Source organism: Scyliorhinus canicula, chromosome 18 (assembly GCF_902713615.1).
Source record: "Scyliorhinus canicula chromosome 18, sScyCan1.1, whole genome shotgun sequence".
In the NCBI taxonomy this organism is placed as follows: Eukaryota; Metazoa; Chordata; class Chondrichthyes; order Carcharhiniformes; family Scyliorhinidae; genus Scyliorhinus; species Scyliorhinus canicula.
Window position 1 is genome coordinate 124,950,217 of NC_052163.1, and position 15,532 is coordinate 124,965,748.

The window sequence follows — 15,532 nt, forward strand, 5'->3', positions numbered from 1 at the left end:
AAACAAAAGAAAAGAACACCCAAACAACAAAAGGGAAAGAGATAACACCCGCCACATCCCACAAACCCATATACACAGTTCTCCCTCCCACCGATCCAAACCCCCCCCATTTCCCTATTTCCCTACCGTTCCGCCAGGAAGTCTAGGAAAGGCTGCCACCGCCTAAAGAACCCCTGTACTCATCCCCTCAGGGCAAATTTCACCTTCTCCAATTTAATGAACCCCGCCACATCATTGATCCAGGCCTCCACGCTTGGGGGCCTCGCATCCTTCCATTGGAGCAAGATCCTCCGCCGGGCTACTAGGGACGCAAAGGCCAGAACACCGGCCTCTATCGCCTCCTGCACTCCCGGCTCCACTGCAACCACAAAAATTGCGAGTCCCCAGCCTGGCTTGACCCTGGATCCCACCACCCTCAACACCGTCCTTGCTACTCCCTTCCAAAACTCCCCAAGCGCTGGGCACGCCTAAAACATATGGGCATGGTTCGCTGGGCTCCCCGAGCACCTAGCACACCTGTCCTCGCCCCCGAAAAACCTACTCATCCTCGTCCTAGTCATGTGGGCCCTATGCAGCACCTTGAACTGTATGAGGCTAAGCCTCGCACAGGAAGAGGAGGAATTCACACTCTCCAGGGCATCCGCCCACGTCCCCTCCTCAATCTCCTCACCCAGCTCCTCTTCCCATTTACCCTTCAGTTCCTCCACCGAGGCCTCTTCTATCTCCTGCATCACCCAGTATATGTCCGAAATCCTCCCTCCTCCAACCCACACCCCCGAGAGCAACCAATCCCGCACCCCTCGTGGGGGCAGCAAGGGGAACCCCTCCATCTGCTGCCTGGCAAACGCCCTCACCTACATGTACCTAAACATGTTTCCCGGGGGGAGCCCAAACATCCCCTCTAACTCCCCCAAGCTCGCGAACCTCCCCTCCACAAACAGGTCCCTCAACCTCCTAACCCCTGCCCTGTGCCAGCACAGAAATCCGCCATCAATGCTCCCTGGGACAAACCGATGGTTCCCCCGTATCGGGGCCTCCATCGAGCCCCCCACTTCTCCCCTATGTCATTTCCATTGTCCCTAAATTTTGAGGATAGCCGCCGCCACCGGGCTCGTGGTATACCTCCTTGGAGGGAGCGGCAACGGCGTCGTTACCAGCACCTCCAGGCTCGTGCCCACACAGGACGCCACCTCCATCCTCTTCCATGCTGCCCCTTCCCCGTCCATTACCCACTTATGCACCATCGCTGCGTTGGCAGCCCAATAGTACCCACAGTGGTTGGGCAACGCCAGCCCCCCCCCCCCCATCCCTGCCCCGTTCCAGGAACACCCTTCTCACCCTTGGAGTCCCATGCGCCCACACAAATCCCGTAAAACTCCTGTTGACCCTCCTAAAAAAGGCCTTCGTGATAAGAATGGGGAGGCACTGGAACAGGAACAAAAACCTCGGGAGCACCGTCATCTTAACGGACTGCACCCTCCCCGCCAGTGACAGTGGTAACATATCCCACCTCTTAAACTCCTCCTCCATCTGCTCCACCAACCTTGTGAGGTTGAGCTTGTGCAGGGCCCCCCAGCTCCCAGCCACCTGGACCCCTAGGTACCTGAAGCTCTTCCCTGCCTGCTTCAGTGGGAGCCTACCAATCCCCTCCTCTTGATCCCCCGGATGCACTACAAACAACTCACTCTTGCCCAGGTTCAACTTATACCCAGAGAAACCCCCGAATTCACTAAGAATCCTCATCACCTCCGGCATCCCCCCCCACCGGGTCCGCCACATACAGCAACAGGCCGTCCGCATACAGCGACACTCGATGCTCCTCCCCACCCCGCAACAGGCTCCTCCAGTTCCCTGACTCCCTCAATGCCATGGCCAGGGGCTCAATCGCCAACACGAAGAGCAAGGAGGACAGGGGGCACCCCTGTCTCGTCCCCCGGTGCAGCCGAAAGTACTCCGACCTCCTCCTATTTGTGGCTACACTCGCCATCGGGGCCTCGTAGAGCAGCCTCACCCACCGGATAAACCCCTCCCCAAACCCAAACCTCTCCAGCACGTCCCACAAATACTCCCACTCAACCCTATCAAAGGCCTTCTCCGCATCCAATGCCACCACTATCTCCGCCTCCCCTTCCATGGCCGGCATCATAATGACATTGAGGAGCCTTCGCACGTTCGCATTCAACTGCCTTCCCTTCACAAACCCCGTCTGGTCCTCATGAATGACCTTGGGCACGCAATCCTCTATTCTAGTGGCCAGGATCTTTGCCAGCGTAGCAAACCCCCTTAATCACTGAAGCTGGATGGCCAGCTGTAAAAGGGTGTGGCACACCCAGAGCAAGAGTAAGGCACTGGAACAACATAAAAGGGATGGAGGGATATGTCGAGGGGGGTGAGGTGGGAGGAGACTGGCGTGGGGCATAGACAGGAGCATTTTGCTGAATGGCCTGTTTGTAGCCTGCAAAATACCCCGTCCTTCAGCTATTGTTTCGTAACATTGCAGCGAGGGCTTACAACAAAGGCATGTTTGTTTCATAATTTGTCGCGATACAAGAGGGTTGGTTTAGCTCAGTGGGCTAGACAGTTGGTTTGTGATGCAGAACAAGGCCAGCAGCGCGGGTTCAATTCCCGTACCAGCTTACCGAACAGGCGCCAGAATGTGGCGACTAGAGGCTTTTCACAGTAACTTCATACTTGTGACAATAAAAGATTATTATTATTATTATTATTCTAAGTATAGCCTGCACAAGGTCTAATTGTCTAGCAGCGGGACAGAGGGTGACGTGAATTGTGACAAAGAATCTTATAAAAACTGCGTTGGTGCTTTCCTGTAACATAAATATTGTTGCTGAAGTGTTACATCATCTGGGGAGATACTGAGACTGACAGTTTAAGGGAATGGAGTTAAAGTAAGTACCGATAATCTGAGCTTTTAAGAGGCTCTGGCTGTCTCGCCACTGGAACTCCTGCTTGATTCATCTTCAGGTTCACCAAGCTGGTTTCCAATGATGCAATCAGCCGCTGGCAGAAATAAATGGTGGCTTCCCTCGAGGTTCGGTGGGTAAGCGAGTTTGCAGGACTATCCACTCGGAGCAGAAGGCCCTGTGAACAGAGTCCCGGCCTGCGCTGAGTTAGTTGATCTCGGCTGGGACAGTCGGGACCCTGTGGGCAAGGGAGAATTGCAAATCAGCCAGCATTCAAACCTTTTTCTCTCTCCCCCAATCGTTCTCCAGTGGCTTCTACGTGAACAGTTGCCTCGCCATTAACGTCCAGCTCATTCATCGTCCCTATTCCCATAGGCTCCAGAAACTTCAATCTCCTTTACCAACCCGTCTTTCCATGGCCTCACCGAACTTGACATCTTCAGGCTGATATGTGCGGCCTGTGTTCCTCAGTCTTCTGATTGTTAGCCGCCCTCTGTTCTGACAGGAAAACGGATGTTCTCTTATTCTTAAAATAAATTTAAAGTGCCCAATTATTTTTTTTTTCTAATTGAAGGAAAACTTAGCGTGGCCAATCCACATACCCTGCAGATCTTTAGGTTGTGGGGGTGAGACCCACGCAGACACTGGGAGAATGTGCAAACTCCCCACGGACAGTGACCTGGGGCCGGGATGGAACCCGGGTCCTCGGCATTGTGAGGCGGCAGTGCTAACCACTGCGTCACCGTGGCGCCCCAGGCAAAATTGACATTCTGAAGCTTGTCCGTCTCCTTGTAAACCTTGAATGTCCTTTTCAGTCACTCCACCTAAATCCTCGATGACGATCGGTGCCTCGTTTGTCCTTGCTTAAGCCTCCAAACGTGTGTATTCCATGTTGAAAGCTCCCAATCGATGCAAGTTATTGTCGACGTTATTGCCGTCACCATCTTTATCCTGAGGCTAATTGCTGAGGACAGTTTCGGCAGATTGTCAAATACCATGCTTCCTGCCTCGGGGGGGAAAAGGCTAAGATGTGGAGATCGGGGAGAAAAAAACACACCAAGAAATGACTGGCTTTCATTCTTTCCCTTTGAAGCGTGACAGGCTTAATACTTTGATGAAGGCCATTCGTAAAGAAATACCTCTATGGTAAATACCCCTATGGTTGCAGTCGACAAAGTGTAAAGTAACCGCCCTCCATTGTTTTTAAAAAAAAAAATATATATATATATATATGCTGGATATGAAATTCCACTTGATGTTTGTTGCTGTCTGGTTTCTTGTTCCAAGTTTGTTCTTACCGTGGGAATACTATTAGACAAGTGATGGGACTGAAAATTGCCATTCAATTTGTATAGCATTGTACTCTCGGTGTCCACTCTCGACGTACAGTCCTTGGCCATTGAGTAACACAGTACAATATCAGAGATGCTCTATAATGTGGAGAGTAGATGAACTTCCATCTGTGGTAGTGAACTGCCGGTGCGGTAATTTACCGTGCAGCTTATTTGCCATTTGGCCCCCCCCCCCCCCCCCCCCCAATTGTTTTGCCCCCTTTCTCCTCATCTGAAGCCTGGGGCAAGATTCTTCAGCTGAACCAGTCTCCCACCCACATCTTGACAAGAAGTCTTCACGTGCCAGGCTAAACAAGGTGAACAGGCTGTTCAGCTGCATAGTTTCCCACAGCCACACCCAAAGCTGCCCGAGGACCATTCATGTAGATGAGGGGGAGGCGAGATGATCTGGAATGTGCTGCACAAGATGGTGGTGGAAGCATATCCTACAGTTACTTACAAAAGGAATTTGGATGAAGTTTTGAAGGGGCAAAGTTTGTGGGGGATTGGTAGAGGAATGAGCTGAAGTGGATAGCTGTTCCAAAGAGCCATCATAGGCATAGTGGATGGAATGGCCTTATCCTATGTATCGTTCTATGATTCTAGATTGATTGATATTTATTTCATATGTACTGAAGTACAGCGAAAAGTATTTTTCTGCAGCCAAGGGAATGTACATAGTAGGCAAAAAGAAAATCGACAGAGTACATTAACAAGTGGTACATCAACAAACAGTGATTGGTTGCAGTGCGGAACAAGGGGCCAAACAAAGCAAATACATGAGCAAGAGCAGCACAGGGCATCATGAATAGTGTTCTTACTGGGAACAGATCAGTCCGAGGGGGGAGTCGTTGAGGAGTCTAGTAGCTGTGGGGAAGAAGCTGGTCCTCTGTCTGTATGTGCGGGTCTTCAGACTTCTGTATTTTTTTTTCTGCCTGATGGAAGGGTCCGGAAGAGGGCAAAGCCTGGGTGGGAGGGGTCTCTGACCATGCTGTCTGACTTGCTGAGGCAGCGGGAGGTGCAGACGGAATCAATGTGGGGGTGGTAAGCTTGTGTGATGCGTTGGGCTGAGTTCACCACAGACCTTGGAGCGAGCAGTTGCCATAGCAAGCTGTGATGCAGCCAGATTGGGTGATCTCTATGGCATATCTGTAGGTAATTCTAGAGGTATTTTCCCCATTGCTCTATAGCCCAGGGCCAATTGAGAGGAAATTGTTGCCCCTCAATCTCTCTGCCCTGTTAATTCATCACATGAATTTCCCCCGCTCAACTATTCTCAATGGAAGTGCAAAGGAAGGGTATCTTCCTCTGTGGGCATCCAATGTGCTGTCTCTCTCACTGCTGGAGTTCTCCAATGGAAGCCGTCACCTGATTTCAGTGCTGCAAAAAAATTAACAACAATAAATAAAAATGGCCCAGTAAAGGGGCCGAATGTTGTTCTGCTGCCATGTCCTGGAAAAGTGAAATCACAGTACAGCTGTGAGGGATTGCTGCCTTAAAACAAGGAACACCGGTTAATGTTTTCCAGCAGTTTCAGTATCAAATTCCAGCGAAATGCGTCCTACCTTGATCTCACTTTGTCTGGGATCTTCAGTCCACAAGTGCATGTTATTTAAATCCTTAAGATAAAATCACACGTCCCCCAAAGCAGCAAGCTTTTATGACGTGTGGACTCCCTTTTATTGAGTTCCTTTCGGAGAAAGAATCTGAATTGCCAAGTTGTTACGGTAATGTTTGCATGGTAGTTTCTGTATAAACAGTAACTGAAGGTAACATTGTTGCTCAGTCTTTGGCCAAATGGAGCAGTTTCATCCAAATTTGGTTAAACAGGGATGATGCAAGACTGCTTCAAGAGTGGAGTTGCTGAAACTTTTAAGTTTTAACTCTAAAGCCGTGCATCATGTCGTCCTCCGAACTTGTGCACATGACCTTTTTAAAATTCTTTCATGGGATATGGGCGTTGTCATGATGTGCAGACATGCAGATGATGATATACAGACAGGCAGCTAATGAACACAGAGAACAGGACATGACCAATGAGCAGGCAGGACACTCGGGGGTGGTATCTCACTGTAAAAGGCACGAGGCACTCACACTCCACCTCTTTCCACTGATGAACATCTACAGTGTGAGTCAGGGTGTATGTACAGTATCACACCTCCAGCACGTGGCTGAGAGCTAGTCTGGTGCAGTCAGATAAGAGTAACCAAATTTAGGTTAACAGTGAGTCGAACTCATAGAGAACTGTGCTACTGGTTCATTAAATCAGATTGAACTAACTTCAAGGTCCGGAATATCTTTTGGTTAAAGCTGCATCCAGTTGCAGCCTATGTTATCCCAGAGTACATAACACATCAGACGTCACTGGCAAGGCCAGTGTTTATTGCCCATCCCTAATAGCCCTTGAGCAGGCAGATAAGAGTCAACCACATTGCTGTGGGTCTGGAGTCACATGTAGGCCGGACCGGGTAAGGGCGGCAGATTTATTTCCCCTAAAGGGACAATCGATGGTAGTTGTCAGGAACTCCATTACTTTAAAAAAAAAAAAAAAAAAATTTTAGAATACCCAATTATTTACTTTTTCCAATTAAGGGGCAATTTAGCGAGGCCAGTCCTCTGCACATCTTTGGGTTGTGGGGGTGAAACCCTCGCAGACACGGGGAGAATGTGTAAATTCCCCATGGATTTGCACAGTGACCCAGGGCCGGGATTCTAACCCAGGCCTCGATGCTAACCATTGTGCCACAAGTCCCCCTAGGATCACCATTACTGAGACTATCTTTCTATTCCAGATTTATTAATTGAAGGGGGGGGGAGAACTGGCATCCGAATATATGAAATGGGAGCAGCAGTTGGACATTCGGCTCCTTGACCCTCCTGTACCATTAGATAAGATCGTGGCTGATTATAGTTTTTGAATTCCAAATTTCAGCGGGTTCCAAATATGGGGGTCAGCTGGCTGTTTGTGTTGAAATTACTGTAGGAAAGTAACAATGGAATTGTATCATCGGTACACTATGTAGGAGTGTTTTCAAGTCCTGTGTATTGAGTCAGCTTCCACGTGGGGTTATTCCCTGTGGCTCAGCTCATTACAGAGAGGAACAAACATGACCACCTGGACAAAGATGGCTTATTTAATCAAGTTTGTTACGTGTACATGGAGAACGGACTGGATATCGGCCAAGACCTGTTCTGCTGAACAAATACCAGAACACAGTACATATACAACGTTCAAAAATCAATAGCCCACCCCAGTTGGATGCGATCCATTCCCTGAAGCTGCTACTTTTAAACTTATCCAATAGAATCGCAAGCAGTGTTTAAACTTCACCCAATAGATTTGCAAGCAGCACATAATTGATCCTCAGCCTGACAGTTGTGTACAATCCCAGCAGCCTGTGCTGACTGTTTGTGAGAAGCAGAACAACAGAACCAGCGCCCTCAATTGTTTTACAAAGACAAGGGGTGGGATTCTCTTCACCCCCCCCCGGCCGGGTCGGCATGAATCCTGCCTCGGCCCCTCAAAAATCGCCCAGGCGCGAATTGCGCCGCCCGCCTTGGAGAACGGCGGGGACCAGCGCGACTCAATGGGCCCCGGGGCCGCCCGAATTCTCCGGCCCGCGATGGGCTGAAGTCCCGCCCATTTTTTGGCAGTCCCGCCAGCGTAAATTGGAGTAGGTCCTTACTGATGGGAGGTGGCCTCTGGGGTTCTTGGTGGGGGGGGCTGCGGGGGCACCTGGCCTCGGGAGGTGCCCCCACGGTGGCCTGGCCCACGACGTGGCCCACTGATCCGCGGGCAGGCCTGTGCTGTGGGGACGCTCTTCTTCCGCACCGGAGGCTGTACCGGTCCGCCATGGCCGGTGCGGAAACTATGCCCTCTGCGCATGCGCGGGGATTACGCCAGCACGCTGGCGGTCCTGTGCATGCGCCAACCCGCGCCAGCCGATGGAGGCCCTTCGCCGCCAGTTGCCGTAGCGCCATGCCCCTTTCTCGCCGGCCGGTGGGGTGCAAACCACTCCGGGGCGGGCCTAGCACCTGAAGGTACGGAGGATTCCGCACATTTGGGGCGGCCCAACGCCGGAGTGGTTCACGCCACTCCTCGGCGCCAGGGACCCCCCGCCCCGCTGGGTAGGGGAGAATCCCGCCCAAGATGTCAAAACTAATGTCCTTTTGGTCAAGTTAGCTATCCTAAATCCCATTTGATTACTTATTTCTGCTGTGACCTAAAAATACATGTTTAATGGTTACTCAGTCCTGTAATTCATCTCAATCCTTCATAAAATAACTTGTGTAAAACCACTCTAGCGGCATGCTATCGATTCAGCCCCCCCCCCGGCTCACAATGCCACTTTGAGATTGACCCACACCCTCACTCACTTGACTTGGCTCCACGCGCCTTGACAATCTTTACCTCACAAAAGTAGTTCAGAGACAGATTGCTCTCGTGTTTTATCAATAAATAGGCGACTGAACAACTGAGGAAGCTGGATAGGTACGTGAGGGAGGATATGCTGATGGGATAAGAAGAGGTTCATGTGGAGAATTAACATTAGCATACACCAAAAAGGGGTTGGATGGCCACTTTGTGTTGTGAAGCATTGTGAGCTTTCTTCTGTGAGTTTTCAGCAGTAATAGAACATAGAACAGTACAGCACAGAACAGGCCCTTCGGCCCTCAATGTTGTGCCGAGCCATGATCACCCTACTCAAACCCACGTATCCACCCTATACCCGTAACCCAACAACCCCCCCCTAACCTTACTTTTATTAGGACACTACGGGCAATTTAGCATGGCCAATCTACCTAACCCGCACATCTTTGGACTGTGGGAGGAAACCGGAGCACCCGGAGGGAACCCACGCACACACGGGGAGGACGTGCACACAGACAGTGACCCAGCCGGGAATCGAACCTGGGACCCTGGAGCTGTGAAGCATTTATGCTAACCACCATGCTACCGTGCTGCCCTAATGTTCTCTCTTCCTGTTTTGTCTTCCAGTACTATGAAATGTCCTATGGCCTGAACATCGAAATGCACAAACAGGTAGGTTTGTTGTCTTCGACTGCTTTGCAGGCTGCGCTGTTCCATTAATCTCTGTTTACTGCACCTTCCTTTTCCAGACTGACACTAATTTCTCCTATCTACACAGTCACAGACTGCAATGTGTCTCCGCATCCGATTATCATCCATCTCGAGCTCTGGTAGCAGCAGCAATCCCCCAGGAATAGCTTCAGATGCAGCACTAACCCTGTTAAAGGAGGCAGGCCCAGATGGAGGGGAATGGGGTCGTGAAGCAGGTGTTGCTATCCCTGTGCTGGTTTACCCCCCCCCCCCCCCCAAATTCTCAAAGCTTTGGTTGATACGCTGAGGCTCTTTGCGAATGAAAGCTCCTGAATTGGGAACGGTCACTTTTGTTTACTTTCATACCAGTTCCACTTTTCAGTGGTTAGCACTGATGTCCCATGATGCCGAGGACCCGGGTTCGATCCTGGCCATGGGCCACTGTCCGTGTGGATTTTGCAAATTCTCTCGTGTCTACATGGGCCTCACCCCCACAACCCAAAGATGTGCAGGGTAGGTGGATTGGCTACGCTAAATGGGCCCTTAATTGGATACTCGAAAAAAAAAAAAAATGTTTTAAACTATTGATCTCAACCATGAAAATCCATACAAGAAGAATCCATAAAATTCCTGCAGTGCGGAAGACAGCCATTTGATCCATCAAGTCTACAATGACCTTCCGAAAGAGCACCCCACCTAAGCCCACTCCCCTGCCGTATCCCTATACCCCCACCTAACCTGTACATCTTTGGACTGGGGGTGGAAACCGGAGCACCCGGAGGAAACCCACGCAGACACGGGGAGAATGTGGAGACTCCACACAGACAGTGACCCAAGCCAGGAATTGAACCTGGGACCCTAGTACAATGAGGCAGCAGTGCTGACCATTCTGCCACTGTGCCGCACTTGAAAATGTTCAAGGATTGGGCCTCCACAGCTTCCTGGGGCAAATAATGCCAAAGATTCACAACTTTCTCAGAGAAGAATTTCATCCTCAAATCTGTAATTAGTGAGCACCACTTTTATTCAGTGACTATGCCCACAGGCTCACTGTGCCACCTCCTGCATTTGTGCTTTCTTGTTTCCTAATTTTGACTGGGGGGGGGGGGTCACTTATCTGCCTTTTATCTGAATGGTCCAAATAATCTTTATTATTGTCACAAGTAGGCTTACATTAACACTGCAATGAAGTTACTGTGAAATTCCCCTAGTCGCCAAACTCTTGCGCCTGTTTGGGCACACTGAGGGAGAATTCAGGATGTCCAATTCACCTAACAGCACGTCTTTCGGAACTTTTGGGAGGAAACCGGAGCACCCGGAGGAAACCCACGCAGACACGGGGAGAACGTGCAGAGCCCTCACAGACAGTGACCCAAGTCGAGAATCGAACCTGGGTCCCTGGTGCTCTGAAGCAACAGTGCTAACCACTGTGCTGCCGTGCCGCCCCCCCAAAGGGCAAGCACGACCTTGAATGGACATTGGAAGGGAGACAAAATGTGGAAAAGGATCACGATAATTTATTCCTGTCTCGCTGCTTGAGACTAATGAAGCAAAGGTCTAGGAGGAGAGCAAACTTTGCAGTGGGATCAGCAGCTGTTTTGGTGCTTGAGTCTTGAGGCATTTGTCCTGATTAAACACCGTCTGCCTTCCTGTGGTCAGTCTAACTTACAATTATCCGTTGTAACTTCCAAATAAAACCTGGAGTTACTGTGGCAGTTTGTTATTCAGTGGGGACAGTATCCAGGCTCTGACTGCACTTTGGATTATTACCGTGTTTCCATTTAAAATGTTGGGTACAGCAGCCCTGCAGTCATTCTGGTTTAGCACAGTGGGCTAAGACAACTGGCCTGTAATGCAGAACAAGACCAGCAGCGCGGGTTCAATTCCCGTACCGGCCTCCCCGAACAGGCACCGGAATGTGGCGACTAGGGGCTTCTCACAGTAACTTAATTGAAGCCTACTTGTAACAATAAGCTATTATTATTATTTTCCAGCCGGCTGGGCTGTGGGCACAGATCCGTGGCAGTGACTGGCAAAGGAAGGCCGGCGCTATGGTTGACTTGTCTTAACAACACGCCTTAACCATTGACTGTGGCTGTCATGGAGCTCAGCAGTGGGGAGGCGCTCTGTAGGGTGATGTCAGCTTTGGTCTGGATTGCAAACAACCACAGAAGAAGAAAAAAATGCTTATGTGATGTGTTTGTGCCATGATTAGTCTGTGGTCTGTGGGTAGCGTGTGATTAAAGCTGCTCCTGTTTTGTTTTCATACACTTTTTTTTTGGTATATGTAAACTCTGCTCACTGCTTGGGAGTGTTCGAGTGAGTTTATTACTTCGAAACCACAGGTGCAAGTAGGCGGTATGATAGCATCGGCATCTGAACCACTTTAACCAGAAGGAACTGTTCCAGCGCACAGTATGGCTGCCAACTGGGGACAAAATTAGCTTGGCCCAGAAGGTAGCACTTTTGCCTCTGACTCAGACGAGTTGTGGGCTTCTGGACCACACCGAGATTGAGCTCTTAACGCTGGGCCAACGCACCAGTGCGGTCCTGGCAGGAAGTGTGGCACCGGGGTAAGTGCCTTTCCTCAAATTAGACCCTCGACCAAGGTTTTTCGTCTGCCCCTCCTGGTTGTTCTTTGTGATTTGATTGGGGTATTTAAGGTGGTTAAAGGATTTGATAGGGCAGACAGGGCGAACCAGCCCCTCTGGTGGAGGAGTGCCGAGGCAGGGGATACAATCTGAAAATTAGAGCTGGTCCATTCGGGAAGCATTTCCGTGCACAAAGAATCGCTAACATCTGGAACTCGCCATAAAGCTAACGCGGCTAGGTCAGTAACAAGCGAAGATTGATTATGGGCGCGATTGAATGGTCACACTGCGCCCAGAAAGCAGCTTGACGTGGCGTGGTGTGGCCGAGCTGGCACACCCCACACCCAGGAGCTACCTGGATCGCATGCCTTGTGCAATCTAATGTGATCTCGTGCGACGTTGTGATGTGAATCCACCCAATGTGGGCGGGGTCACGTGTTAGAAAATCTACATATTAAAGCGAGACAGCTAGTTTCCCTTTAATGTGCAGATCCCTGAGGTAGCCGAGGCGTGGGATTCATCCCCTCTGGAGACCTTGGGCAAGCGCTATTCAGAGCTGGTCCCCACAAATGGAGCCCCTCCCATAGTGCCTTGGGGCTATGTCTTCCCTGTTGAGGCCCCTTGTCAAACGCAAGCGGCGTTTTATAGCCTTGTGTTTCTCGGCACTCCGAGCACCAGGAAACACGCAGTTAAACCCCTCATTATGGGACTTTGTTCCCATTTAGTTAAATCATGCCCGATGTTTTTGTTAGGTGAGGGTATCGGGGAATACAAAGTCAATTGGCCATGATTTTGTTGAATGGCAGGACAGTTCAGTAAATCCAGCTGTTCTTGCTTTCATTTTTTAAACAGATCCGTTTAGTCATTACTAGTTGGGCTATTTGAGGTTGGAATAGGAATGTCTGGGAGCCTTTTTCGAGTCCTTGGGCAGCGTTTTCCCAGCCAGGCAGACGGAAGGTTCCATACATGAAGGGTGGGAAAATCCCGGATGATGCTATTGAGTCAGGATCTCAATTTCATCCCACCCTCTTCCGAATTTCTCCGGGGCAAGTTCCCCAAGTCCTGGTTTTGTAAGTAATAGCCGTTTTAACCATTAATTGCTACTTTCACAGTGGTGCATGGCATGCCTGCTGTGTTAGTGACTGGCCAAGGTCACTGAGGTCGAAGCGCAGAGGGAGGAGCTGCTTTGGGGAGAAGGACAAGCTGTAAAGGCTTTGATCAGCGACAAGGTGGAACGCCAGTCAGGCCCAGACGACAGGCTGTTGTTTAAAACACTTCTCACACGGAGGGCTGTCACTGCTTGACAAGTGATTGGCAACTTCTTGGAAAGACACTTTCTCCATTTATCACTTCACTCGCCCTCAGCTGAATTTCCCTGTGGTCAGCCTTCATTCAGCATGGCATGGGAGCAACTTGGGCAGCTGCCCTGCTTGTAACCTGGGCCTCGCCACCACCAGCAGGAACAGCATCCGCTGTCGACTTCTCCGCACCATGTCCCCCTCCACAGGGCAGAGGGGATAGACACCAAGATCCAGCTGGGAGGAGGCAGGGGCCGCAACACCGTCTACAAGCAAAGGGCCTTCTCGACACCGGGCACCAGCAACCCGGGAGGCACAGACTCGAGCGGCAGGTCACTGACATCTGCAACATCCTGCAACCAGATCACTTTCCAAGTGGAGCAGGTGGGCAAGCATTGCCAATGCCCAACAAAGTGCCCGTCACTGGGCGGCCAGGTTCCTTCCTCAAATCTCTACCTTTATCGTTCTACAAGGAGAGAGAGACAGGGAGCTGTGAGCATCCATTGTGGCATCTGTGGCAATGAGAACAGGGACCCATTTGTGGAGAGTCACTGTGAGGCACGGGGTGCAGTAGGGTGAGACCAAAGAGAAGATGCTGGAAAATCTCAGCAGGTCTGGCAGCATCTGTAGGGAGAGAAAAGAGATAATGTTTTGAGTCCAGATGACCCTTTGCCAAAGGTTGAGAGTTTGCTGATTGGGGCTGTGGGCTGCCTGCAGAGGGGAATGAATGGAGCTGCCAAGGATGATGTCCTGAGGAATGCTGAGCAGGAGAATGTTGGGCAAGTCGGCAAGAGATTTGGCACCTGCAGATTTTCTTCCACTCGCCTGACATGTCCTCCTGAGATCAGAGGGAGCACGCTCCAACTATTAACTTCCTGAGCAAATTAGCGCGGCCAATCCACAAAACCGCCATCTCTTAGGGCTGTGGGGGTGAGACACACACACAGACTGGGAGAATGTGCAAACTCCCACGCAGACAGGGGGCTGGGATCGAACCCGGATCCTCGGCTAACCACTGTGCCGTCTTTTCATAACTTCCTGCTGTTAATATCTAGTCTGGGGAGATGAGTAAGAACTTGGCACAGACCCTGTGGCCTGGATTTAGTTTGTGGATTAGGTGTGATGAAATCGTACTGAACTTGGGAAGAGAAGTAGGGGCTGGTTTAGCACAGGGCTAAAGCGCTGGCTTTGAAAGCAGACCAAGGCAGGCCAGCAGCACTGTTCAATTCCCATACCAGCCTCTCCGAACAGGCGCCGGAATGTGGCGACTAGGGGCTTTTCACAGTAACTTCATTTGAAGCCCACTCGTGACAGTAAACGATTTTCATTTCATTTTTCATTTTCATTTCATTTCATTTCAAGAGACCCGTGTGGAATGTAAAACAACATTGGCCACACCAGAATGACCCTTACTGTAAAATCGACACAATTCTGTGCATATTCAGTCAGTATTGTAATCAGTTAAATGCTGATTATATCACACCTGTGTTGTAGCACCTTGGAAGCTGAATGTTTCCTCAAACAATGTGTGTAATACAGTGAGTGACGCCACAGAATGGCATTCAATATTATACACTTGTGACCACCCTGGGGAATGAGGACCATGGGGAATCACTGATTGATTTCCCAAGGGGCTTCATAGAATACAAATTCCCATGGTGAGTGGGCAGAGGCCCATCCAGCTGGAGCTCATTAGCGGGGCCTTTAAATGTAGCTCCCAGAGGGTGGCACGGTGACGCAGTGGTTAGCACTGCTGCCTCATGGCACCAAGGATCCAGGTTCGAACCTGACCCTGGGTCACTGTCCATGTGGAGTTTGCACGTTCTCCCCGTATCTGCGTGGGCCTCGCCCCACAACCCAAAAATGGCAGGCTCGATGGATTGGCCACGCTAAATTGCCCCTTAATTGGAAAAGAAAATTAATTGGGTACTCTAAATTTATTAAAAAGAAAGGGAAAAAAATGTAGCTCCCACACCCGGCGAGGTAGTTCCCGATAGTAATAATAATCTTTATTAGTGTCACAAGTAGGCTTACGTTAAGACCGCAGTGAAGTTACTGTGAAAAGCCCCTAGTCGCCACATTCTGGCACCTGTTCGGGTACACAGAGGGAGAATGTCCAATTCACCTGACAAGCACGTCTTTCAGGACCTCTGGGAGGAAACCGGATCACTTGGAGGAAACCCACGCAGACATGGGGAGAACGTGCAGACTCCTCACAGACGGTGACCCAAGCCGGGAACCGAACCCGGGTCCCTGGTGCTGTGAAGCAACAGTGCTAACCGCTGTGCTACCGTGCTGTCATAATCCTGGGGTGGGGCGTTTGTTTTGT

General features: G+C 50.5%; 1 protein-coding gene across 12 annotated transcripts in view; it reads left to right on the forward strand.

Moving 5' to 3' along the window:
* Positions 1 to 15,532, forward strand: part of LOC119953663 (transducin-like enhancer protein 4) — a 214,066-nt gene that overhangs the window by 27,379 nt on the left and 171,155 nt on the right. For all 12 annotated transcript variants that reach the window (XM_038778151.1, XM_038778153.1, XM_038778152.1 and 9 more), the window contains exon 4: positions 9,252 to 9,296. In XM_038778151.1, coding sequence (XP_038634079.1) covers positions 9,252 to 9,296 — 45 coding nt within the window. The remainder of the gene's footprint in view (positions 1 to 9,251; positions 9,297 to 15,532) is intronic.